A 24595-nucleotide genomic window follows, 5' to 3' on the forward strand; every position below is an offset into this window, starting at 1 on the left:
GAGACATAGAGACCACATTGTAAGTAAGCAAATAGAAAAGAGAAAAAGAAGGATATGTGTGCATATGCACATGTATGCTCATGGAGGTAGAGGTCAGAGGTCATAGCAGCTAGCTCCCTTAACTGTTTCCCCACCTTATCTTTTGAGTCTTGCACTGAACCTGGAGTTCAGAGATGGCCAGCACATCCCAGGGACCCCCCTAGCTCCAGCTGCCTAGCATGTGCCATGCCTGGCTTTTTATGGGGTGCTGGGGATCTGAACTCAGGTTCTCATGCTTGTTTTAACACACATTTTGTTGACTAAGTCATCTCCTCAGCCCCAAGAAAGAACCTTGTGTGTGGGTGTGTATGGTGTGTGGGTGTGTGTGAATGGTGTGTGAGGTGTGTATGGTGTGTGAGGTGTGTATGGTGTGTGTGGGTGTGTATGGTGAGTGTGGGGTGAGGTGTCAATGGTGTGTGGGGGTGTGAATGGTATAGGTGGGTACGTGTGAGTATGTATGGTGTGTGTGGGGTGGGTTGGGTGTGAATGGTGTGTATGGGTATGTGTGGGTGTGTATGGTGTGTGGGGGTGGGGTTGGGGTGTGAATGGTGTGTGGGGGTGTGAATGGTGTGTGGGGGTGTGTATGGTGTGGTGGGGGAGGCTGTGTGTTTGGATCCAGAAGTCTGTCAGGAATCTTCATCAGCCCCCCTCCATTATTTAGAATCAAGGTTTCTCACTGTACCTGGAATCACTGATTGCCTAGACTGCTTAGCCAGCAAATTCTGGGGAGCCACTTACCTGCCCCCAGTTCTTGGGTTACACAGTACACTATCATGCATAGCTTTTTATGTGGTGCTAGGATTTCCATTCAACTTGAATTAGAATTCAAGTCTTCATATTTGCAAGCAAACTTTTGGCCAAATGGTCCATCTCCCCAGCTCCCAGAAAATACTTTTTTAAAGAAAAGGAATGGTAACTAATAATTGGGGAAGAAAAGTAAAATTTTGAAATCATTTTGCAACCTTAATATAAGTATAAATTTAGGCAGATCACATCAAAAGAGGCTAAACTCCTTGGAGAGATGCATTTAGGAACAGGCTAGGCTATTCAACAAGTGTCAAAGAATTGTTCCACGGTCGACCACCAACTACAAAGCAGCAAACCTGGGCCTTTCCCTTGGGGAGTTCCGACAGTCCAGCTCTTGCTGGACATCAAGCAGCTTGGCCGTATGAGGACAACCTAACAATGTGAGTGCTGGTTTGGCATTCCAGAGAAGAACACCACAAAACCTATAGATACCCAAAAGACAGAGTTGGATTTGGTTATGAGGAAACACCCAGAAGATGCTCTATGAGGCAGCTGGCTATATCTCTTCAAAATGGTCAAAACTGAAAGAGCACAAAGGTCAGAACACACTAAGGGACAAAGGGATATAACCTGCCGTGAGCTTGGACCATCAGTCCCAACAAGTAGCTGAAAAGACAGCATGGCGCACGTAGGTTTGAATGTGCTCTTTATAGTTGATGGCATTAATATTATGGAACTATTTTTTTAGGTCAGAGGAGTAGTGTTGTGGCTTAGTTGAAAATGTGTTTTAACGGGAGTGCGCTCTGAAGTGTTCATGGGTAGAGTGCCTTGAAGTCTGGCCAACTTGAAACTGTCCAGAGCAGAATGCTGAATGTGAAGGAGATGGCTTAGTGGGTAAGCACTTGCAGGAATGCCTGGAAAATCTGAGTTCTGTTCCTGGAACATACAGTGGAAGCAGCGAAGCCATGCCACCAAGTTCTCTTCTGACCTCCACAACACCCACCACCCACCCCAACGACGACGGTGAGGGTGGTGATGGTGATGGTGAGAGTGATGGTGAGGGTGAGGGTGATGGTGATGGTGATGGTGATGGTGAGGGTGAGGGTGAGGGTGATGGTGATGGTGATGGTGAGGGTGATGGTGAGGGTGAGGGTGATGGTGATGGTGAGGGTGAGGGTGAGGGTGATGGTGAGGGTGAGGGTGAGGGTGATGAGGTGATGGTGATGGTGATGGTGAGGGTGAGGGTGATGGGTGATGGGTGATGGTGATGGTGAGGGTGATGGTGATGGTGAGGGTGAGGGTGATGGTGATGGTGAGGGTGAGGGGTGGTGATGGTGATGAGGGTGATGGTGATGGTGATGGTGAGGGTGATGGTGATGGTGATGGTGAGGTGATGGTGATGGTGAGGGTGAGGGTGATGGTGAGGGTGAGGGTGATGGTGATGGTGAGTGGTGAGGTGAGGGTGATGGTGATGAGGGTGAGGGTGATGGTGATGGTGATGTGAGTGAGTGATGGTGATGGTGAGGGTGAGGGTGATGGTGATGGTGAGGGTGATGGTGAGGGTGAGGGTGATGGTGATGGTGAGTGGTGATGGTGAGGGTGAGGGTGATGGTGAGGGTGAGGGTGATGGTGAGGGTGAGGGTGAGGGTGAGGGTGATGGTGAGGTGAGGTGATGGTGGGGGGGTGATGGTGAGGGTGAGGGTGAGGGTGATGGTGATGGTGAGTGTGAGGGTGATGGTGAGGGTGAGGGTGATGGTGATGGTGATGGTGATGGTAATGATGGTGGTGGTGATGGTGATAGTGGTGATGGGAAGAACACAGAGATAAACTAAGCAACTTGACACAAAAAATAATAGTTGTTAAGGAAAGTGTGGTGGTGCACGTCTTTAATCCCAGCACTCGGGAGGCAGAGGCAGGCGGATCTCTGGGTCAAGGCCAGCCTGGGCTACAGAACGAGATCCAGGACAGCCAGGGCTACATAGTGAGACCCTGTCTCCAAACCATGAAAAGTAAGGTGTTAGTTATAATAAATCTCAGCATTGTTCTGTACTCAGAAATGGCCCAGTGTCCCAGAGTCTATCACAGTGACTTCTGCCGTCAGAAATATCTGGGGGTCATGAGATGGCTCACCTGGCGAGGGCATTCACCACACAAACCCGATGACCTGAGTTCGATTCTCAGAGCCCACATAGAGGCTGAAGGAGAAACCCAGTCTCACAGAGTTGTCCTCTAACTTCTCTATGGGCACTGTTGCACACACACATACACATGCATATACATCTTGCACATACATCTCACATCTTGCACACACATCTCACACATACACATACACACACAAAAAAAAGTAAAAATGTTACTATGTTAATCCTACCTATCCAATAGCATGGGAGATCCTTCCATTTTCTGATATCTTCTTCAATTTCTTTCTTTAGAGACTTCAAGTTCTTATCAAACAGGTCCTTCACTTGTTGAGTTAGTGTTATCCCAAGGTATTTTATATTATTTGTGGCCACTGTAAAGGGTGATGTTTCTCTGACTTCTTTCACATTCCTTTTATCATTTGTGTATGGGAGGGCTACTGATTTTTTTGAGTTGAACTTGTATCCTGTTTTCCTAACCTAAAGAAAGAAATACCTATGAAAAATAAAAATTTTAAAAGAAGTCTGGCCACATGTAATAACACAGGCCTTCAGTACTAGAACTCAGGAGGCAGAGTCAGGCATATCTGTGAGTTCAAAGTCAGACTGCTCTGCACAGCCAATTCTAGGACATTTAGGACTACACAGTGAGATCCTGTCTTTGAAGAAAGGAAGGAAGGAAGGAACGAACGAAGGAAGGAACGAACGAAGGGAAGGAAGGAACAAAGGAAGGAAGGAAGGAAGGAAGGAAGGAAGGAAGGAAGGAAGGAAAGAAGAGGCAGGGAAAGAGAACAAAAGGAAAGGAAAAAAGGAAGGAAGAAAGGAAAAGAAAAGGAAGGAAAAAAGAAGAAACATAGAAAGGAAAGAGAGAAGAAAGGAAAAAAGAAAAATAGGTATGTATAATGTAGCTGGAAGTTTTCCTGTATTCCGCCCAGTTGCAGCCACTCAGACCCAAGTAAACACACAGAGGCTTACATCAGTTACAAATTGGATGACCTATGGCTCGAGCTTCTTGCTAGCTAGCTAGCTCTTACATCTTAAATTAACCCATTTTTATTCATCTATAAGTTGCCATGTGGCTGTGGCTTACCAGTATTTTTACATCTTGCTTCTCCTGGTGGTGCTGGTGTCTCCCTCCCCTGTGCCTTTCTTCTTGTCTCTTTCTTCAATTTCCTTCCTAGCTATAACCTGACTTTCCATAGGCCAAACAGCTTTATCAACCAATCAGAGCAACACATATTCACAGCATACAGAAAGACATCCCACAGCACTTTCCCTTTTCTGTCTAATCAAAAAGGAAGGTTTTAACTTTAACATAGTAAAATTACATATAATAGAACAGTTATCAAGCAAGAATTACAGTTACAATATCTAGTCTATTTGTATTTGACAAAATTAATGAAAATATTATATCTATCCTATATTTGTAAGTCTAAAGTTTCATATCTAATTTATCCTTTATCATGATTAAGGAAAACTATAATTATAACTATCTCATCTTTAACTATATCAAAGACCCCAGAATGACATATTACCTAAGTAAACAGGAAATGCATTGTAAGCAACTTCCAAAATTCTGGAAATGACAGAGACTCTGGCTGTCTGGACAGTCATCCAAAGTTCCTCTGTAATGTTGGGGCATCCATCTTCAGCCAATAGGCCTAGAGCTTTTTAGTCACTTCTCCCTGTGTTCTGCAGAATATTTGACAGTCTCCTCTGCAAAGCAGGAACTTGAAGAACCAACCATCTGGTCTTGCAAAGTTCAGTGGTCACCTTCATATGGGTCCTGCATGTCCATTATATACAATATACTGTCAAGCAGTTGACGCAAGGGCACTCTTTTGCCCAGTGACCAACTTTTGCCACAAAGAAAGCAAACTCCATAATGAGTTTCTTCAATGCCCATTATCTTCTCTGAAGTAGATTGGTGCTGCCAGGAGCAGACATGTCTCAGTGTCCAGAAAGTCAAAGTTCTTAAAACATTTTAAATGCCATATTGTGTAGGTCTTTGAAGTCTTTGAAGGTTATCTACCTAATTGAAATATATCTATGTTTATCTAGAAAACTAATATGACTACAAGTTTGATTATCATAGATGATTAACTATTAATCTGTATTTCTTAACGATACATTACAATTTTAAATGAGTTGTATAAACAATATCTTAAACAAGAGTAAAAATATACATATAGTATAACAAAATTAACTTTAAATTTTTATTAATAAACTAAAATTCATAGCAATATAAAATATTTTAAGCAAGTTGTTGTTCTTTAAAAGTAGATTCAGCTGGGTGGCAGTGGCACACGCCTTTAATCCCAGCACTTGGGAGGCAGAGCCAGGAGGATCTCTGTGAATTTGAGGCCAGCCTGGTCTACAGAACGAGATCCAGGACAGGTACCAAAACTAAACAGATAAACCCTGTCTTGAAAAAATAAAAAAAAGTAGATTCAATAATCTATCCTTTTATCCTATCATATCTATAATGTCATCCCTTTTCTTTTTTAGGAAGAGATTGTATTTATAATCAACCTGCTTTAAATAAAAATAAGCATTTATAACCAATATTTTGGGAATTTGGGCATAGCTTCTCATATTACTTCCGGCTGGATGGGGGCACTGGCAATCTTATGGAGATCCTGAGAAAATGAAGAATTATGGTCAAATCCTGACTGGAGTAGTCTGTGAGGCTGTATTGTCTGAGCCAGTTGCTTTGAAGCTGTTTTGGATGTTGGATCATCTGAGCCATGTGTCATCAAAGACTTTGCAGAGGGTCTTGGCTGATCAAACAATATTAGCCTGGAAGCAATCCATAGGTTCTCATCTTCTGTGGAAACAAAAGCAAAACCTATTTTCTAAAGTAACATATCCTTAGACATAAATTTTGAAGTCAATATACCTTTAAAATATACATATTGGTTTAACTCAGCAGCCTTTATAATCAAATGTCTCCAGTTAAAAATCCAAAGACAATAATGCAGTATCCAGACTCTTTGTGTAATTTCCATCCTTAACTTTTATATTACCCTTATTGTCTCTTTAAAGACTTTTATGTTTTAAAATTATTTATTTCTTTATATAACTGTCTATATTCATTTTTCTCTCTCTTCCAAGACTACGTATATTTTTACACATACTGTAAACCATTTAAAGTTTTATTCCATCTGAATCTGCCTTATTGTGAATCTATAATCCTTCTCTGACCAGAAAGGCAAAAAGAAAAATAGGTATATATGTGTATGTATAGCATGTGTCAAAAATATAGCCTGCTGGTAATTTCCATGGCTCTCTATTCTCAGCTTCCCCTGAATCTGTTGAACAGTGGGATGGATAGTACTGTCAAAGCAAATCTTGAAATTTTACTCACCTCCTCCTCCAGCAACCGACCAAGAGTGGTCAAATGTCGTGAAGACTTGAATCCTTAAGGACACTGTTGTTCTCAGATCAGAGCCTTGGACGAAATCTTCCAGCCTGGTGGCATGGACATCAGAGAGCAGGTGCAGTCAGCACAGCACTGCCCTCAGATCCCAGGGGTAGGGACGAGGCTGTGACGGCGACACATACAACAGCCCGGCTGACTCCTCAAAGTACCTTGGGGCTGACACAGAGATCAATGTCTCCTCATACTGACCCTCACCTTACTCAGCACCACTGGCGGCCATCTTTTTAAGTGAGGGACAAATGAATTGAAGGAACAGTTTGATTTGAGTATGTGATACCCAAACCCAAAGAAATCTTCAGAATACCGTCAGTCCACCACATTCCTTATTATTGTTCCATTTTTAAAAATTTCAAGTAATGACCTCAAAATGTCCTGAATGCACAGAAAAGACTTACTGGTCTTAAGCTTTTTTTCTGCACAAGATAAAGTTTAGCCTGCCTTATATGGTAACAGCATCCAGCATAGAACACACTTTATATTTCCTTGTACTCAGCTGTTTACATCCCATCCATAAATCTGCTTATACAAAGCGACCCTCAATTCCCAGACATGGCATGAGGCACAATTTGATGTGGACTTGGGGACAAGCACTCTGAAGACACCCATTTGTGCCCACAGTCTCCTGGCCAACCTTCCTGTGTTGTCCCTGTTGACTGTCAAGGTTTGTTGCCTTAACCGAGGCTTTTCATAATCTTCTGAGACTAAATTTATTCCCAACATAATGGACACACAGTCTCTCCCTCTCTCTGGCACCAACCTGTCAGTCCTCCTTGCCTCTTCCCTCCTCCCCGTAGAAAGTCCTGCCCCATCTCTACTGTGTCAGAAGATCCACTTAGCTCAGCACATGGCAGAATCTGGCTTGGTGTGCATCCATCAGCCCTCAGCCCTGCACTCCAGGGAGGGATGAGGGGTGGACAAGTGGAAACCAGTTTCCTGGGTCTTGGAAAAGAGCCATCAGGCAAGAGTTGGAAATAACGTCAAGGCTTTTCTGTCCCTGGCCACTTGAGTCTACGTGTCTTTTGGTCACCTCTCTTGTTGTCACATTATTTTTTATCCAATAATGCTCACTCTGGGTTTTCAGTCCCTCTTACGTTCTGAGGAAAATGTCTTCCCCCAGAATGTAATTCTCCTCCTGTCCTGGTGTCTCCACCTTCCAGAAGCTCCGACTCGTAGCCTTCAAAATATTGCCAAATTTGGACTAGTGGTGGGGCTCAGTGGTAGAGCTTCCTGGACAGAACACACAGAGAGGCCCTGGGTTCAATTCCCAGAATGAGGAGGGAGGGAGGGAGAGAGAAAAGGGAGAAAGGAGGGAAAGATTTAAAAACGAATTGTTATGTTACTATGTTGTTCTCCATTGCCTGGCACTAACCTTCCCTAATTAACCAAGTCCCATTGAGAGCCTTTCTCTAGACCAGTGGTTCTCAGCCTTCCTGATGCTGAGACCCCTTAATCCAGTTCCTCATGTCATGGTGACCCCCAACCATAAAACTGTTTTCATTGCTACTTCATAACTGTAATTTTGCTGTTGCTATGAATCATGATATAAATATCTGATTGCAGGATATCTAATATGTGACCCCAGAGGGTGGCGCCCCACAGGTTTAGAACTTCTGCTCTGGAGTTTAGAGTGCGCTGGTGCAATCTTCTACACTCTGCTTTATTATGTGTGATGCCAGAAGAGCAGACTGGGGAATCCTGGGAAAACCTTAAATTCACAGCTAATAATACTTCAGAAAAAAGGAAAGCTTGTCAATAAATTTGAGTTAGCACAGCTTTATTAGGACACAGATAAGTTACTTACATTAAAGTACACTCACATAGGCTGGGTTTTTGTTTGTTTGTTGTTTATAGTCTTTTCAGTGTTTGAGCTTTGACTTTGAAAGACAGAGCTGTTTTTCTACTTCCAGAGGAATACAGCAGCGAGCTGCTGCCTCGACCGTCATGTGACATTTCAGCTTAGGAACATATGGAGAAGGAATGGAAACTGTAAATTTCAAAATTATAACAGGAAAAGACAGTTCTGAACTCCACTTGACATTAAAAAAAATCATTAGTGTTGATTTGATAATCTCCAGTTATTGTTAAGTATTTGCTGTTAGAACTTTGCTAGCTGGAAAAAAATTAGACCATATTTTCTTAAGATTTCATGAGTCGGGGCTGGATAGGTGGCTGAGAGGTTAAGAGCTCTGGCTGCTTTTCCAGAGGTCCTGAGTTCAATTCTCAGCACCCACATGGTGGCTCACAACCATCTGTAATGAGATCTGGTGCCTCTTCTGGCATGCAGGCGTACATGCAGATAGAACACTATACATAATAAATAAATTGATTAATTATTAAAAAAAAAGAGACTGCGTGAGTCTCAGGTGGCTAGCGTGACTATAATATATTCTATGGTCTGTGGAAGACACCAGAGTGTGCATAGGAACTGACTGCCCTCTCTGTTCACACGTCCTGGATTGTGCATCTGTCCAATCATTGGGACCTTCGGCTTTGGTCTCGCTGTGGTAGCAAATATCCAGCAGTTAGCTGCTAATTTTGAAAGTGGCAGAGAATGAGCAACAAAGCATGAAAGCTGAACAGGACACTGTGGTATGTGAAGGCATAAGTTGTGTATGCATGTCTTAATTCACCATGAGCACCGCATATATACCTTCTATTTCCAATCGATGAAAAACTAGGGGCCAGTTTCTATAAACTCTCAAGAATGATGCCCTGGCTGTAAAGGTGATGAGGCCAGGAACCAGAGAAGGATGGACTCAGCACCAGGGTACCACAGTCCTGCTTGGCAGCTTAACTGGCCAAACTTGGTCTCAGCTCTTCAGTGCTACTAAAGAATGGAGTGGATGGATGAATAGGCAGAACAGCCACCCAACAGAGAGCCCTTCACCATATCTTCCCAAGCCCCCACTGCCTGGGGCAAGCAAGGAGTTCCATCCCGGGCAGGGGTGGGAGGCTGGGGGGAGTGTGGGGGTGGGGGGGGGTGGGAAGGCAGGAGGGGGACGCGGGGGGTGGGGGGAGGGACAGATCCAGGAGTCTTAGCTGGAACCACTGTTGCTTTGCTGCGGACTAAAACACAAGGCCTTGTGTGAGTGGACTTCTCAGCTCACAGGCAGTTTGGGGAAGGAAATCTGTCCAGGCTCGCTGCTGCTCTTTTGGGAATCCAAATCCATGACTCTGGCTTCCATCACCCAATCATAATGACAGTCTCCAACATCAGAATTAAAATTTGCCAAACACCCACTTTGCTGAGAATAGAGAGCTCCATCTCATGCTCAGAAATGACCTCATGATTCATCTTTGACATTTCGGAATCATTTTCAGAGATTCCTATTAAGTCACAGAATTGAAAGTGGAGAGGAAGAACAGCAGCCTCATTATGGCCTCTCCTCTGTCCCTTTATCTGAGGGTGGTCCGTTTTCCGAAAATGGATGGAGAAGCAATAATTATTTGTTTGAAAGCTGTATCCAAAACCTAAATTTAAAAATAAGGTTTGTCCTCGTGGAAAATAATGATCTGTCCACCTGTGGATATATAGACTTCTGCCCGGGAAACTTGACACGTGGAGATTTTGTTTTTAGAGTTCCATTTGTCTTCCGCTGCACCCAATAATTCAAAGCTCTTCAGTGTATTTTCCTGAGTCAGGAGCCGGTGAAATGAAAATGCCACACTGTCAGCAAGAGCGATGAGCAAGATCAATACGAATAGCAACAGTGGAGGGGGCGGGGCCAGGAACGTTAATTCGGCATTGCATTCCTGTGAAGGATTGCATTTTCAGAGAAGTTTCTAGTGCTGGACTAAGGTACCACTCAGGAGAACCTCCCGAGACCCAAAGGTGGGAAAAACCCTTAGGCTTTTGCTTGTGGCAGAAGGGATGGCCTCCCCAAGCATGCTAGTGCCTGGACCTGCAGCTGCAAGGCTGTACTTAAATCACCCTTGGAGGCCAGGGTCTTGACTGTCATTTATATTGTTTGCATCATTTCTTTGATGGGGATAAGTGTGGCAAAGTGTAAAACTGTTGAATGCTTGGATAATTTTTATTGTGTCTGTACTCCTGGGTTGAGATGCTTTGACACTATAGGAATTGCGACCTGTCCTCGTGTGGATTTATACTAATTTGTTTTTAGAAGAGACAAGAGGGGACTTCTTAGGAGATTCATCTGCCTTGTGCAATAATTTGGAATATTGAAACTGAGATCTGACTTAATCAGTCCACGCTGCACGATCTAAATTTCCTTTTCATTGTGAAGCACATGAATTAGCATAAGAAACATTTTCCTTCACCTGTCCTCAAAACAGTTCAACTCTCAAACAGCATACAATTTAAAAGAAGCACCTCCTTTCACACATACCTTTAAGCATGAGCTATTTATTGGTCGTCAAATTACTTAAGGGTCAAAAACATATTCTTGTCATAATATGCCCCAATAACAGACTCAGAAACACAGTCTCTTCAATGTGTTGCTGGTGTGTTGAAGCTGGTCCACCCGCTCCATCAACATTTCCCTAACCACAGATGGAGCTGAGTGGCAAACACCAGATGCGTCTGAGCTGCTGCTCGAGGGCTCACCACATCCACTTCTCCTGTTTCTGTGCTTAGGAGAGGTCGACCCAGCCTCTGAGACTCACACATCTCCCATTTTCCTCCGCAGAGTTCCAGTGAGGAGGATTCTTTAAGTGAGCCGAGATCGTGTACCAAACTACCCACAGCTAAGTGTGAGCCCAGACTTCCAGCCATTGATCAAGCTTCAGTCAAGCAGAAACACAAAAGTACCATGACTCCAAGGAAGCCAGAGAAAGTGGGCCCCAGCAAACCCTCCCCAGGTGAGTGGCTTCCTTAGTAAAGCCCACATCTGACATCCTAGTCTTAATGGTCACAACGAACTAGTGAGACTGACTAATCCTGGGGCTAACCAAGTAGCCAGTTTAGGTCTTAGAAGGCCAATGAATCTGTACAAATGGCAAAATGAATTTCGCAGTAAATATGCTCCCTCATCCTTAGGCCCAATTCTCCACTTCCTGTACCACTCCTCACAAGCGCTCCTTTTCTTCTTTTTCACAGTTCTGGGGTTGGGGGTTGAAGGCGTTTGGCCCCAGGTATCACGTTTTATGGCTAAGCTAAGAGGAGCTTTCAAAAGCATCTTAGTGACATAATTTACAGCAGAGAGTGAGGGTAATAAAGTCCTCCAGTCCCCAGGATGTCCTCTCAGGGATAGAGAACTTGATAAATCTCCCTTTTGTGTGATTTGGTAAATAACTCACTCCCAGGCAGCCTTTGAAGCTAAGACAGTCTTCTTCTTGGGGCAGGAGAGACTCATAGTATCCACCAAGAAGCTAAAAATCAATGGAAAGTTTAGAATGCCTCAGGCTCGTCCCGTCCCATCAAAGTCAACATCTGTGGGACAAAATTGTGTCCTCTGGGAACCACACACACATTGGGATAACTAGGCGGAAAGGTCTGCCTCCTGGGAAAGGAGCCAAACTAACTGCTGAAGAATTCGTAAATAGCAAAAACCATGTGATTCATTAAAACCCCCAATCACAGCTCCTTCCTAATCCTAAATAGCTGCCGTCATGCAAACCACCCGTCTGGTTAAGTCGGAATGCATTTGTGGAAAATGGCACCTTTCACTCAGATTAACCACCCACACTTTCTTGCTTTAATGAAGTCAAGATCAAATTGACTTTCTAAAGTATTGGCCTCTTGGGCAAAGCGCCAACTTCTGCTCCTTATATCATAATGGTGGCGGGGTGGTGTGTGTGTGTGTGGGGGGGGGGGGTTGTCCAAGTTAATTTCTCGTTTGAAAGACTTCTAGTAGGAATTAGACTTTTAAGTCAACTATCTGAAGGCCGAGATAGAAGAGGTGAGGTCACTCTGCAAACACTGATTGAATTGAGGTTGGGTTTTGATCGCTGTGCTCCGAGGGGACGCTCAAATGGTGCCGCTCCACTCATCCAGTGTAGTAGTTAGCCTTCTCGTGGAAAGCGGGAGCGGATGCCTTTGTCATCTCTGGAGAGAAGTCATTAAAATGAACCTTTGAGGTCCACCCCCTGATTTGGTTTGTCTGATTAATAATGCAGATGTTTTTCAGACTGAGCAGGATCCATGTGGAACTAACTCAACACTGACAAAGAGGGAATTGTTTTGCTTTCCATTCTATAAAACATCAGGCTAAAGAGCACCAGGGTTTAGGCAAGAGATCCATGTTGGTGGAGGGATGGCCTGGTCACCAAACAGGAGATGTGACTCGTAGCAACACACGTTTTCCAGCCGCTGTCTTTATCATCCTGTTACGCTCCAGGCAGCACTCAAGACCCATAGAGCTAGGAGCTGATGGGGCTGGCCGCCCAGGCGGCACAGCAGTCTTGGAGGTTAATATCAGTGCTGTGGAGGCAGGGTGAGGGGGTACAGCGGCGGAGTGTGGTCCCAGGGGCACTGTTTGCCTCCCGTGCATGAGGCCCCAGGGTAAAAGGGAGGAGCAGGAAAGGAGAAAGCAGCTAAGACCCCCAGCGAACCCATCTGAAACCTCAGAACTCACGAGGCTGAAGTTGGAGGGTCAGGAGTTCGAGGCCTGCCCAGGTTACATAGTAGTAAGATCTTGTCTCAACAAGAAGAGGATGAGGAGGAAGAAAAGGTTAGATTAAAAACCGTATCACTGGTGGGGGAGGAACCACTGGCTTAATGAGTGTTGACTCTTCCGACTCCTAATTAGCACAGCAAAGTGAAAGCTTGAAGGTTTAAGCTGAGTCTGTTGAGGAAAAATCTGGAGCTGGGGCTGGTAACAGCGCACAGTTTAACTCAGATAAATACCTGCTATGACAGAAAAGAGGATTTGGTTTCTGGATTATCTGGACGTTGATCTAATTCACTAGCTGAATCCAGTTTCCTGCTTCACATTTCTAAAGAATTCAGAGGTGAGCCAAAACTGACATTATGCCAGTAAAACTAATTTCCACGTCAGACTTAAGCAAGACAGAAGCTCGGGACACAGTGAAACCCCTTGGTGACGTCTGCCTCCCAGGTTAGCCTGCCTTCAATACAGTGTTGTGCCAGGCTTTCCCGGGTGAAGACTGTAGCTTGAGAGCTGGGCTTGCTTTCCCCTGGCTCTGTGTGCTGACCGCCTGTACCCTAGAGTCTCCCGTGTGTGAGCGGCGGCTAGAAGCCCAGGCACGGCTGCTGGCGCCTCGGCCCACTCCTTACCAATGGAGTTCTCCTCACAGTCTGGCCACAGGGGGTCACGGTTCCTGCGTTCCACACAGCTGTGTGGAGACAAGCTGACCTCGGTGCTCCTCTCCAGCCCCCTCAGGACTGTGGGTGGCAGCTGCAGCTTCTGGGACAGTACTTTGGGGACCAAGTGCTTGGACTCTCTCCTGGGCCCCCATTTCTGATTCACTAGATATCTTTTGGTAAGGAACTTCTTGGTTCCTCAGCTTTGTCACCTGTAAAATGGGGGACCAGGGACAAAAATAGCATCTGTCTGCTGGATAAAAACGTAAAGACTCAGTGGTAAGCACGCGCTTAGCTGTCAGGCCGGGCGGACCACTCAGTAGGCTGTGGCACTGTATCGTCCAGCACAGGAGAGTCTGCAGGAAGGCGCAGACTCCGAGCCTTCATTTTCCGGAGTTTGCCCTTTCCTCCCTGCACACATTTCTTTCCTTCACAAAACTGAGAGGTGTGTGTGTTCAAAACACTCTGACGAGGCTGGAGAGGGGGCTCATGGTTAAAAGCACGTGTTACTCTTGCAGAGGACCTGGGTTTGAAAGCCAGCATGTCCACTGGGGTGGACACACAACCACCCATAACTCTAGTTCCAGGAGCACCAATGCCTTCTTCTGGCCTCTCTAGGCACCAGGCATGCGCACGGTGCACATACACATAAAAAGAGAGAAGTCTAAAAGAAAAAATTAACCTCTCATACACACGTTTACTACATTCCGGGCTTCCCCAGCAAAAACACAGTAGGAAAAGCTAATCTAATCAGACATTGTTCCCCAAGCCAGAGAGAGATACTCATTATCTCACACAAGACACGGCAAGTTTCGGCAGTGTGTCAGGACACAGCTGGGTCTGACAAGCAATGGCGTCAACAGTTCTTCTTCAAGGTGAACCCCAGTGTGGGGTGGGAAGACAGCTTGGCAGGGTTGCAGAACAGTCGAGAATTCTGTGAGACACAGTGCAGTCAGCAGGCCCAGGAAGTACCGGGCGGGGTGCGGCCTCCATGGGGACACTGGGGGGCTTCCAAGACCTGTGTGCTCCCAAGACCTCTCCCAGCCCCAGCCTGGCTTGGAAAGGAGTTGTGTCTCCATCCCAGGACGTAGAAAGGCATCCAGAAGTCACGGTGAGGAGGGGGTCATGGCGCCTGCGCTCCTGCGGCGCTTTCTGCCACAGGGCCAGGCCTCAGGCAGCCACCGAGCTGTCTCCTGCGCGGCTTTCACCTGGCGCTCCAGCAGAGCCTCCTCCAGTTAGGTTCCAGGAAAGCGGGTCTGGAAGCAGTCCTGGGAGCCTGCTTCCAAAATCTTGCCCTTTACAACAAAGCCAAGTGTTCGGAAATGCTCCCCGCGTATTATTAAGTCCGATGTGTAGTCATTACCAGACTCAGATTGGTAGGAGGAGCGAGACTCTGGTGGCCTTATCACGGCTTATCTCAAAGGCCTGTTCTTGTAAAACTCAGCGAAAGCAGTGAATTCAGGTTTTAAAAGATAAAAGTCTGAAATAGCTGTGGTTGCTTTTGGATTAGGAAATGTTTATTTAAAGAGCAGTGTGGAAGAGGAATCGCAGGGCAAATCCTAAATCTTCATCATTTGCCTTGCAAGTAAATGCTATTGAAGATTTTCTCAGAAAGGCCACGGTTAATGGGTTTCTCAGCAAGTCCAGCTGACGCCTGACGACTTTCCAAGCTGTCTATCCAAGCCAGAAAAAAATAAAAACAATATTAAATGAATCCTCCTGGCTTTATAGAGAGCATCATATTTTCAGCCCATTATTGCTGATTCTATGACGTCATGGCTCAGAAGGCCAGCTCTGCTTTAGACCCCTACAGTTGTCAAGCTGACGACCTCCCTGACCTCAGCGTCCTCATCCGGAAGATGGAGTTGTGATCTTGCCAACTTTACCAAGTAGAGGGGGAGGTTAAGTCCCTGGGTGTTAGCGACACCTCAGGGAAGCGTTGGACAGCTAGGTGGAAAGGCCAGGAAGCCTCTGGCTGTCCAGGTCTAATCCTACAGCTAGTGGGACCCCCAGGACCTTAGGGAGCAAGTGGTGATTGAAACCGCCAGAGCAGGAGTGAAGAGGGACCGCTCAATGAAGACAGCTACACACGGAGAAAAGTGAGACAATTACACACTGCCCCAGTAGACATTTAGGAGTGGACAGTGTGTCCTTGAATCCTCTTAGCAGGACACTCTAGATCCTCCACTGGCCTGAGACCCTCCACTGCAGCTGATGTCGTCTGTCAGATGGGTACAGTTTTCATCATTTTAGACTCAGAACTGATTTTAGCTGCAGCATTCCACCAAGTTGTCTGGGGAGGTACTTCACTGGGGTCCCAACTCTTAGCTTCACATCATTGTAATGAGATACCTGAGGTAGCTGACTTATGAAATATTTACTTGTGGGGCTGGTGAGTTGGCTCAGCAGGATAAGAGCACCTGCCACCAAGCCTGATGACCCGGGTTCAATCCCAAGGACCCACATGGCAGAAGAAGATAACAGATTCCTCCAAGTTGTCCTCTGAGACACACACACACACACACACACACACACACACACATATACACACACACACTCACACTCATACAGACTCACAGTAAACAGATTTTTTTTTTAAAGTTTATAAAATTCATTTTTGGCTCATAGTTTTAGAGGTTCCAGCCCAAGATTCTATGGACCCGCTGTGAAGTCACACACCACAGCAGGACTAGCTGTCAGGACAGAACTACCACCTCATGGTCAAGAGGAAGGGACCAGGGTCCCCCCACCTCCCATGAGAACATACTTCCAATGTCCTAAGGACCTCTCAAAGACTCTGCCTCCCATCCTAAGCCCTGAACTATTAACACAAAGACCTTTAGGGGGCTCCAAAGCAAACCCTAGCAGCATTAGAATCTAGGGGGTGGGGTGGGGCAGGGGTGTCAGTACTGTCCTGAGCAATGTGCACAGAGTCTTCTCAGCGCAGAGGTTTAGGCATCCCTCCCCCAGGCCTGCTTACCAAATGCTAAAGCTCACAGGTTCTGACTCCATGGATTTGGATGGGCTGGGACTTTATATTCCTAAGACAGATGGATGCAGAGTTCATAGGGCCGGTCTAGGGAGGAGCGAGGCTGCAGAGAGCGGGAACCCCCTGCCTCACACTGTAGATGAGGAAGCAGGTTCAAAGACTACGAGCCATGGACTCAAGGTGACCTAGCTGCTGGTGGCAGGTGTGAGGGAGTCACTGGGAATGCTGACTCCATCAGGCACGCACACTCTGCCTCCAGGGAGGCTGGCAACAAAGTGTAAGGTTAACCATCAAGTCATTAATTCCACTTGAACACCTCTCTGGTCCACCTGCCTCCCCTCCATGCTCTTGGTTCTCCTCTGTCCCCGCGAGCCCACCAGGATCTGTTTCTTTCTCCTTTCCCTCCCTTACCCTCTGCGGCAGAAAGGCCAGGTTAGGGAATGACCGCAGCCTCCTACCAGGGGGGGCAGCTGGAGAACCGGGGGAGAGAACTTGCTGGAAGGGAGACCCTGCAGACCACCATCTGCTTCTGCCAGAACAGCTCGTTAGACTGGCTGTGGGAGATGAGAACACAGCCTAAGCTTCCACATGGCTGCCTCGGGCCGCTCTGAGGAGCTCGCCTGGGAGGCACACTTCCCTACATCTGCCGGGGCCACGTGAAACTCTTGCCTGGAAAATGGTTTGAAGGCGGTGACACTTGGAGTTGCTCACCCTTGTGGGACTCCAACCTGAGCAAGATGCCTCCTGGGCAGGAGCCAGGTCCACTGCACCTAGGACCCCCCGACGCATCACTCCTGCCCCCCAAAAGAGCCCCTTTTTTATTGTTTGGAGTTTTTATTCATTCACAGACTTTTTGAAATGCCCTTTGCCCATGAGTGCTGCTTCCTGATTGCTCTTTTTCTTTTGTGCAGGTGACAGCAGCGAGCACCCCCTGTTCTGTGTTGAATATTCCCCTTACTGCTCAGTCTTTGCTTTCTCCCCCGTCCTGCCGCCCAACACCAATTACTGCTGCCTCCTCCTGCCGCTAATTCCACCCGCCTCCCAAGGGGCCCAGGGCCTCCCCCCGCCCCTCCCTTCGGTCATCTTTCCTCCCAGCCCGCCGCCGTCAGCCCCGTCAAGCCCCTTGGCCGGGTCTCCAGCATCCCTTTGCTATTTCCCTGTCTCCCAACCGACTCCATCCGAGACCCCTGTGCTGTGCCTACCCGGCCCCAGAAGGCCCAGTAAAATTTACCTCGTGTGGTAAGTCACCCCTGGCAAGGCACACAGCACAGAAGAGTCAGGGAGAGGGGAACAGCAGAAAGCAGACGGACAGGAGCAGGGCCAGACCAACACCAGGCGGTGTGGTGTACAGGGAAGCAGCAAGACGAGACAGCGCTGACTCTTCCCTTGAGATGAGCGTCTGCTAGCGATACAGGAGTGAATGACCAATAAAATCCCATCATCTCTGCAGATGGCCTCTCATTTCTGAACTCCTGTGTCGGACACTCTTGGGGACATCACCATCACACACCCGGCAGGTTCTTCTGGGTCTGACGATGATACCCTTGGCCAAGGCTACCCCAAGAGGGTGACAGCAGGCCGGTGGCTCTGAAGGCACACACTCTGAAAACCCAGCCAGGACCATGCCGAGGAGGACAAATTAAAGGGCGCAGTTGGTATTTACAGTTCCCTTTCCTGCCTACTTATTAGGCCTTGCATTTCCTAAAATCAAAAAATCCCACCTCCTGAGTTCCAAAATAAAACATATTTATGGTACATAATTAGGCTTTAATTAAGATCTCCTCTGGGTATGTGAGACAACCTGCACTTCTAGCACATTCAAATAGGCAAATAGACGCGACCTATTATTTATGCTGTATAGAAAGCTGCCTATTAAACTCGGGCAGTGTTGGCCCTTGCAGCAAAGCTGTAATTCTTCCCATGATCCAAAGGGAAAAAGCAGCTTTCCCAAGAGGCATCTTGTGGCGGAATCTTGGCCCCTCTCTGGTACTGGGGATAGCAGTCAAGGTGGGTAGCGCCGAGAGAGAGGTTCAGGGATATATTTTCTTGTCTGCATTTTCTACGTGCCTGTCAAGGCTGTGTCTGTGTATGGCAGGTGACATGAGGAACTAGGCAGTGATAATGTGCATGGACTGGACATTGACGGTTGAGTGGACTTGGTTCTCAGTTGTCAGGGTCTTGTATAACTATGAGACTTCTACTTTTTTAAACCTTTCCTGATCGAATTATGAACTGTTACCAATGACAGTTCCCTGGCAGTATCAAAAGAATGGAGGCAGATGCCTTTTATCAAAACAGCTGCTTGGTGTCTGGGCTCCTGGGTGCTGAGATACTGGAAGAAGGCATGAGCTATATGTTGTCCAGAACAAACTACGTGCTCCCCTAAATCCACTAGCAGACAAGATACGGAGTTTCCTGGAAAACAAGCTCTCCTCTGTGCAGTCAGGCGAAGGGCCTGTCTCCCAATAGAGCTATGGCTTAGATTTCCTTCATAATTAATATATGCACCATACCATGGTAAGGTCTCATCACAGAAAGGGCCCAGAAGTCTGTTCATGTAGATGAAAGGTTTAAGAACCTGGTCTATATGGCATCTGGATCTCAATATCTCTCTCTCTCTCTCTCTCTCTCTCTCTCTCTCTCTCTCTCTCTCTCTCTCTGTTTTTCGAGACAGGGTTTCTCTGTGTAGTTTTGGTGCCTGTCCTGGATCTCACTCTGTAGACCAGGTTGTCCTCGAACTCACAGTGATCTGCCTGCCTCTGCCTCCCGAGTGCTGTGATTAAAGGTGTGCGCCACTGCCTGGTGCATCTGGAACTCTTAAATCTGTGTACATAAACTGTCAGTGAGGTCACCTCTTTGGTGACTGTAAGTATATGTGGCAGAGAAAACATCTCCTGTGGGTTTGCTTTCTTCTGGATCTCAAGGGCACTACAAAGCAGAATCAGAAGGTGCAGCCATATTAGATCGTAGCCATGAAGGTCATTACCGAGAGATGTCTTACTCATTCTTGCGAACCCTCAAATTATCATATAGTTGAGATGCAGAGGTATTTGTTGAACAAATTATAATAAAAGGAGTTGCTATTTGCCTTTTGGATTTTTATTTTTTAAAAGAGGGCTAGTGAGAAAGAATCAACAAGAGGTATGCGGAAGCAAGAGCTGCTGAATCAATTATTCACCTGTGAAAGCTCCGTAACAATGCGTTTTAGCATTCGTGCGGAAATGACTTACAATTTGCCACTATCGAGGTACTATATGCTTTATGAATGAAGCATCTGCCAGTTCTAATAGCTAGTAGACTAAATACTAAATTGGCCCATGTATGTATATTACTGCTAAATGTTACAGTAATCTAACAAGATAAGAATAACCCCATTTTACAGCTGCAGAAAATGAGGTTCAAATTGCCAAAGGGGGTGGGTGGGTTCCCCAATAGGCCTGATGAAACCATCTCTAATGTTCAGTGTGTGTGTGTGTGTGTGTGTGTGTGTGTGTGTGTGTGTGTGAGAGAGAGAGAGAGAGAGAGAGAGAGAGAGAGAGAGAGAGAGAGTTTACTCACATCATGTGTGTGCAGGTATCCACAAAGGTTGAAAGAGGAGTCAATCCCCTGGAACTGGAGTTATACATGGTTGTGAGGTTCCTTGGTGCGGCCGGGACAGGGAATGTGCTGGGAGTCAGCCCAGGTCCTCTGCAAGAGCAGCCAGTACCCTTAACCACTGAGCCGTCTCTCCAACCCCAGATGTTCAGCTAGTTTGCTGAGGATTTGAGGAAAAATAGTAACAGTTTGGGAAATCATTTAAGCGACCTGATGCCTTGAATGAAGAAAGCAGCTTTCTGAACATCAAAAGTAACTTTTAGATCAAATGAGTGTTCCAATTTAAAAATTAATTTTGGTTTTAAAGTTCCCCACAGTTTGGGCTGAGTCATCTTCTTAAGCCTTGCCAATCACTCTAGGCAATTATCATTAGTCTCGGACAGTGGTGTGCAACTCGCAGGATGGCTAAGAGACCGGCTTCCTTAAGGAATTTGCAGTCCACTGAAAGAGGAAAAAAATAAATAAGGAAGGCTGCAGAATTGAAATATTAGAGATGATTAAAGACCAGGACGTAAGGGCTTTGGAGTCAAAGCAGTGGACATAAACCCAGACCCTGAAGGGTCTTCGGGCTGGTGTTGGCTGCAGTGGAGAGGCCCTGGGGAAGGAAGGCTCTCTCTCTCCCCACATCAGTGTGGACGGAACCAGAGTGGGCGTCGGAGCTGCGGGACAGTCTACCTCGTGGGATGCAGCGGAGGGCTGACTCTTCTGTCAACAATCAGAATGAAGTCTGTCCAGGACCTCTGGACCAAGTCCTCAGACTTGGCCTGACCCTGGGCGGCCCCTTCTTTCAGCTCTCTCTGTCCCTCGGTGTCTAAGAACAACCGCCAGCGTCTGGTCCGGCGAGATGCACGGCTCAGTGGGTGAAACGCTTGAATTGGAGCCCGACAATTTGAGTTCGATACCCAGAACCCACATAAAGACGGAAGGAGAGGAGGGCGCTAATGGCGTTAAGTTGTCCTCTGGTCTCCACACTATACACACCCCCCCCACCCACACACACGTGATAATACAAACTTTTTTAAAAAATACAACTTCTGCCTCTTAGCTGGGAGGTGGTCTCTGAAGGCAGAGAAGAGGGACGAGGCCTCCTCTGGCTTCAACCAACACAGCTCAGGGTGCTAAGAAACTCTCCACAAGCACCAGATGATCCCTCCTGCCATCCCTCCCCTACTCCCCTCTTAGAGAAATCATGTCTCGGCACACCCTACACTCTTCAAGGGACACATTCTCATTTCTAGAGAATTTCTCATTTCTCAATCTCTCGTCCTCTGGCTTCAGGCACAGCCTCTGTGTGCCCTGAGCTGACCGATGCCACCATCAGCTCTCATCTTCCGATGAGTTCCCAAGGCGCACGGTCCTCTGTCTTGAAACCCAGAACCCACAGCCGCCTTCTCCTGGGGCCAGTCAGAAATAAGTTGGCCTACTCCCTGGATTAAACTGGGTTTTACAGGATGCCAAGGAGGACGTTCATGCCTTCCTGAGTCTTGGTGGAAACTATTCGCACAACCACAGGAACGTAAATCCACTTTTCTTCACATGCCAAGAAAGCCTGGGCTCTTCCGCACCAGGCAGGGGTTCATCCCAGTCTCACCCCTATGCTGTGAAGTGTCTGAATTTTCAAAAAGAGGACGAGCCAGGACAATTCTCTTGGGGGGTGTAGACTGGATGTTGGTTTAACTGCATAGATGTTGATTTAACGGCCGTAGGTAACCAAGAACTTATAGAGATGCTTGGAAAATAAGAAACTCTCCCCACATCCATGTGCACTGATGTCCAGTACATGTGAAGAAACTCAACACTACTCATGCCAATTAGAAGCCTGGTTCCAAACGAGAATTATGAGAAAGTGTTCACTGGGAACTTGGTCACGGTGGTCAGTGTCTTCCACAGAGGTGGGTAGGCATGCACAAGGAAAAAGGTAGACATTCCCAAGTGCTTGGGACCTTCTTACAGGCCATGTTTGATGCTAATGTACAACCAGTGGATAGAGATGCACAGGTACAAAGTCTGTTATTATTCAAACCCTGGTGAGTACTGGGGGGGCATAGCATGGTGTCCCCCTCTCAGGTACACAGCGCTTTTTTTTAATAGCATCACTTATGGATATGGAGATATAACTTCACAGTAAAAAGGGAGAGGAGCCAGAGAGATGGCTGTTTTCAGAGCACTTGATCTCCCAGAGGACACAAGTTCTGTTCCCAGGTCCACATCAAATGGCTCACAACCACCCTATCACACCAGTTCCAGGGCATCTGACACCTTATTCTGACCTCCATGGGTGCCGCAAAGACACATACTCATACACATAAGTCTTTTTTTTTTAATATGGTGAAAGATCCCTTGCACCCCCATCCCCACCCCATCCCCACCCCCACTGCAGGAATCAAGGTGCTTATGAAGCCTTACAAAGTAGTCATACGATTCCCATATTATGGGTAGGAAAACTGAGCCTTGGAGAGGTGTGCCCAAGCTTTCGTGGCTACAAAGGGGTCAAACTAGATCTCAAGCCCTTCTCCCCTCTGACCTCTTGGCTTGCTGCTTTTAATTCCCTCTCCCCTCCCCCACGTGTACACCACCTTCTACCTTCTTTGATGATACGTTTTTAGACAGAAACTATTTTCCTATTAAATATATATATATATAGTTATTGAAAAGCTTTTGCACCTTTCAGTGGCGCAGGCACCAAAGATTTTATCAAGGAAGAGGAGGCCCAACCTGGGGAGATTGACAGTCAGTCCGGAAATGCACAGCTCCAGAGCATCTGGGGAGAGAAGCAGGCAGAAGTTACAGCTGTCAGCAAAGGCCCCGGCGCCCCTGGGCGTAGGTAAGGACGGTGGCTGCCACCTCGGTCCTTGGGGAGGACTGACGTGTGCTAGTGCCTTGTGGATTACTGTGACTTTTAGCCATCTTTGCCTTTATGTGATGGGGAGTTACCTGTAAATGAAACCCTTGAAAGGTTCAAAAAGTAAACTATTTAATAACAGGTTTATTTTCTCCAAGAGAGGCTGGTGGGAAAAGGAATGGGCGGAGTTGATCTTTTCTTTCTCTCTCCCATTACGCCATGAGAATGACTACAAGGTTTTGCATGGACTGGGGGCTGAGGGGGAGGGGCACAGACCCAGCCTGCAGTCCTGGGGAGGTGCCACCTGGCTATAGCGCCCACGCATCCATCAGGAGAGGAGGACTGATGTCCATGGGTGGCAGACTGATCACCTCCCTCGGGGAGCTTTTCACTTGTGATCCAGAGCAACCACACCAGCAAGATCTTTTAATGTGTAAGAAATAGCTGCAGAATGAAAGTCGGCTTCATTTCAAAGCAGTAGCTCAGTGGAGCCGTCCTCTCCGAGTTTCAGGCCTGAGCTGGCATCAAAGGCCCACACCAGGCAGTCAGCTGACCCTGCCACCCTCTCCTGCAGCGGTGCCAGCCTTCCGTGAGAGAAGCCATGGGCATCACGCCTGGTTATTGACCGAATACAGCAGCCTTCCTATTTAAATGAGATGCGTGTAAACATGGCGATGAACACTTAGAGAAGAACCGGGGTGCTGGGGCGGCCAGAGTTCAGATGAGCCTGGAATGACGACGACATGTCCTCAGGGGCCCAGGGACAGTGCCTCCAGGAGGGAAGGGCAGAAGCCTCAGAGCAGACTGCCAGTCTAAAACTCTAACTCCCTCCTCCTCCTCCTCCTCCTCCTCCTCCTCCTCACAGTGGGGTCCGGTGGTCACACAGCAGCTCCAGACTCCAGCTCTCTCGTCTTAAAATTCAGGTGAAGAACCTTCCTTACTGCCTTGTCACAATGACAAGTGACATGAGAGAGACAAGTGTCGGACACACAGTAGGCCCGGCCCGTAGAGAAGGCACAAAATGGTCACTAGCTCTACCTGCCCTCTCCCCGACGGCCATTGTCCATGCCAGTGAGCTCCTCTGCGCGTGGAGCGTCGAGTTTATCTAAGCCTCCAGCCATACCCAGGGTGTGTGTTCCTTTATGTGGGGGTCCACAGGGGACTTGGTCCAGCTTTCTATTATAGTGGAGCCTTCCTCTTCCTCACTATTATATTATACCCCAATTACACTGTCTACTTAGTTCCTTTTCTCACTTTCTTACATAAACTGGAATATGAGCCAGTGACTTGAACCCCTGGGGAGAGGTTTGGGACAAGTGTGACCAAGGCAATACACAGAAGCTCTGAGAAATCAAGTTTAAAAAAAAAACAAAAAACAAAAAACAACAAAAAAAAACCTCCCATGTGAACACATAATGGAAATGGGGAGGGGCATAACGGACAATTTCCCATGAGTCCCAATTTCCCATGAGTCCGCTAATAAACACATTTTAAGTGCAGCCTCAATAAATGTAAATTCACCTGTGAGTTAAATTGAGCCTACCAGATTGGCTAAGGTTCTAGAATAATCGTTGATCCT

The 24595-nt window shown here is 46.9% G+C and overlaps 1 protein-coding gene across 5 annotated transcripts in view; it reads left to right on the plus strand.

The window, feature by feature from the left end:
* The window catches only part of Marchf10 (membrane associated ring-CH-type finger 10), a 96702-nt gene that overhangs the window by 38085 nt on the left and 34022 nt on the right, over positions 1–24595 (plus strand). For 4 of the 5 annotated variants that reach the window (XM_037200727.1, XM_037200725.1, XM_028865149.2 and 1 more), the window contains exons 5-6: positions 11016–11187; positions 22846–22998. In XM_037200727.1, the coding sequence (XP_037056622.1) occupies positions 11016–11187; positions 22846–22998 (325 nt within the window). Of the gene's footprint in view, positions 1–11015; positions 11188–17491; positions 18030–22845; positions 22999–24595 lie in introns of those variants that run through there. The other variant, XM_028865148.2, reaches the window with a different exon arrangement.

This window comes from Peromyscus leucopus, chromosome 8b (genome assembly GCF_004664715.2).
Source record: "Peromyscus leucopus breed LL Stock chromosome 8b, UCI_PerLeu_2.1, whole genome shotgun sequence".
Lineage (NCBI taxonomy): Eukaryota > Metazoa > Chordata > Mammalia > Rodentia > Cricetidae > Peromyscus > Peromyscus leucopus.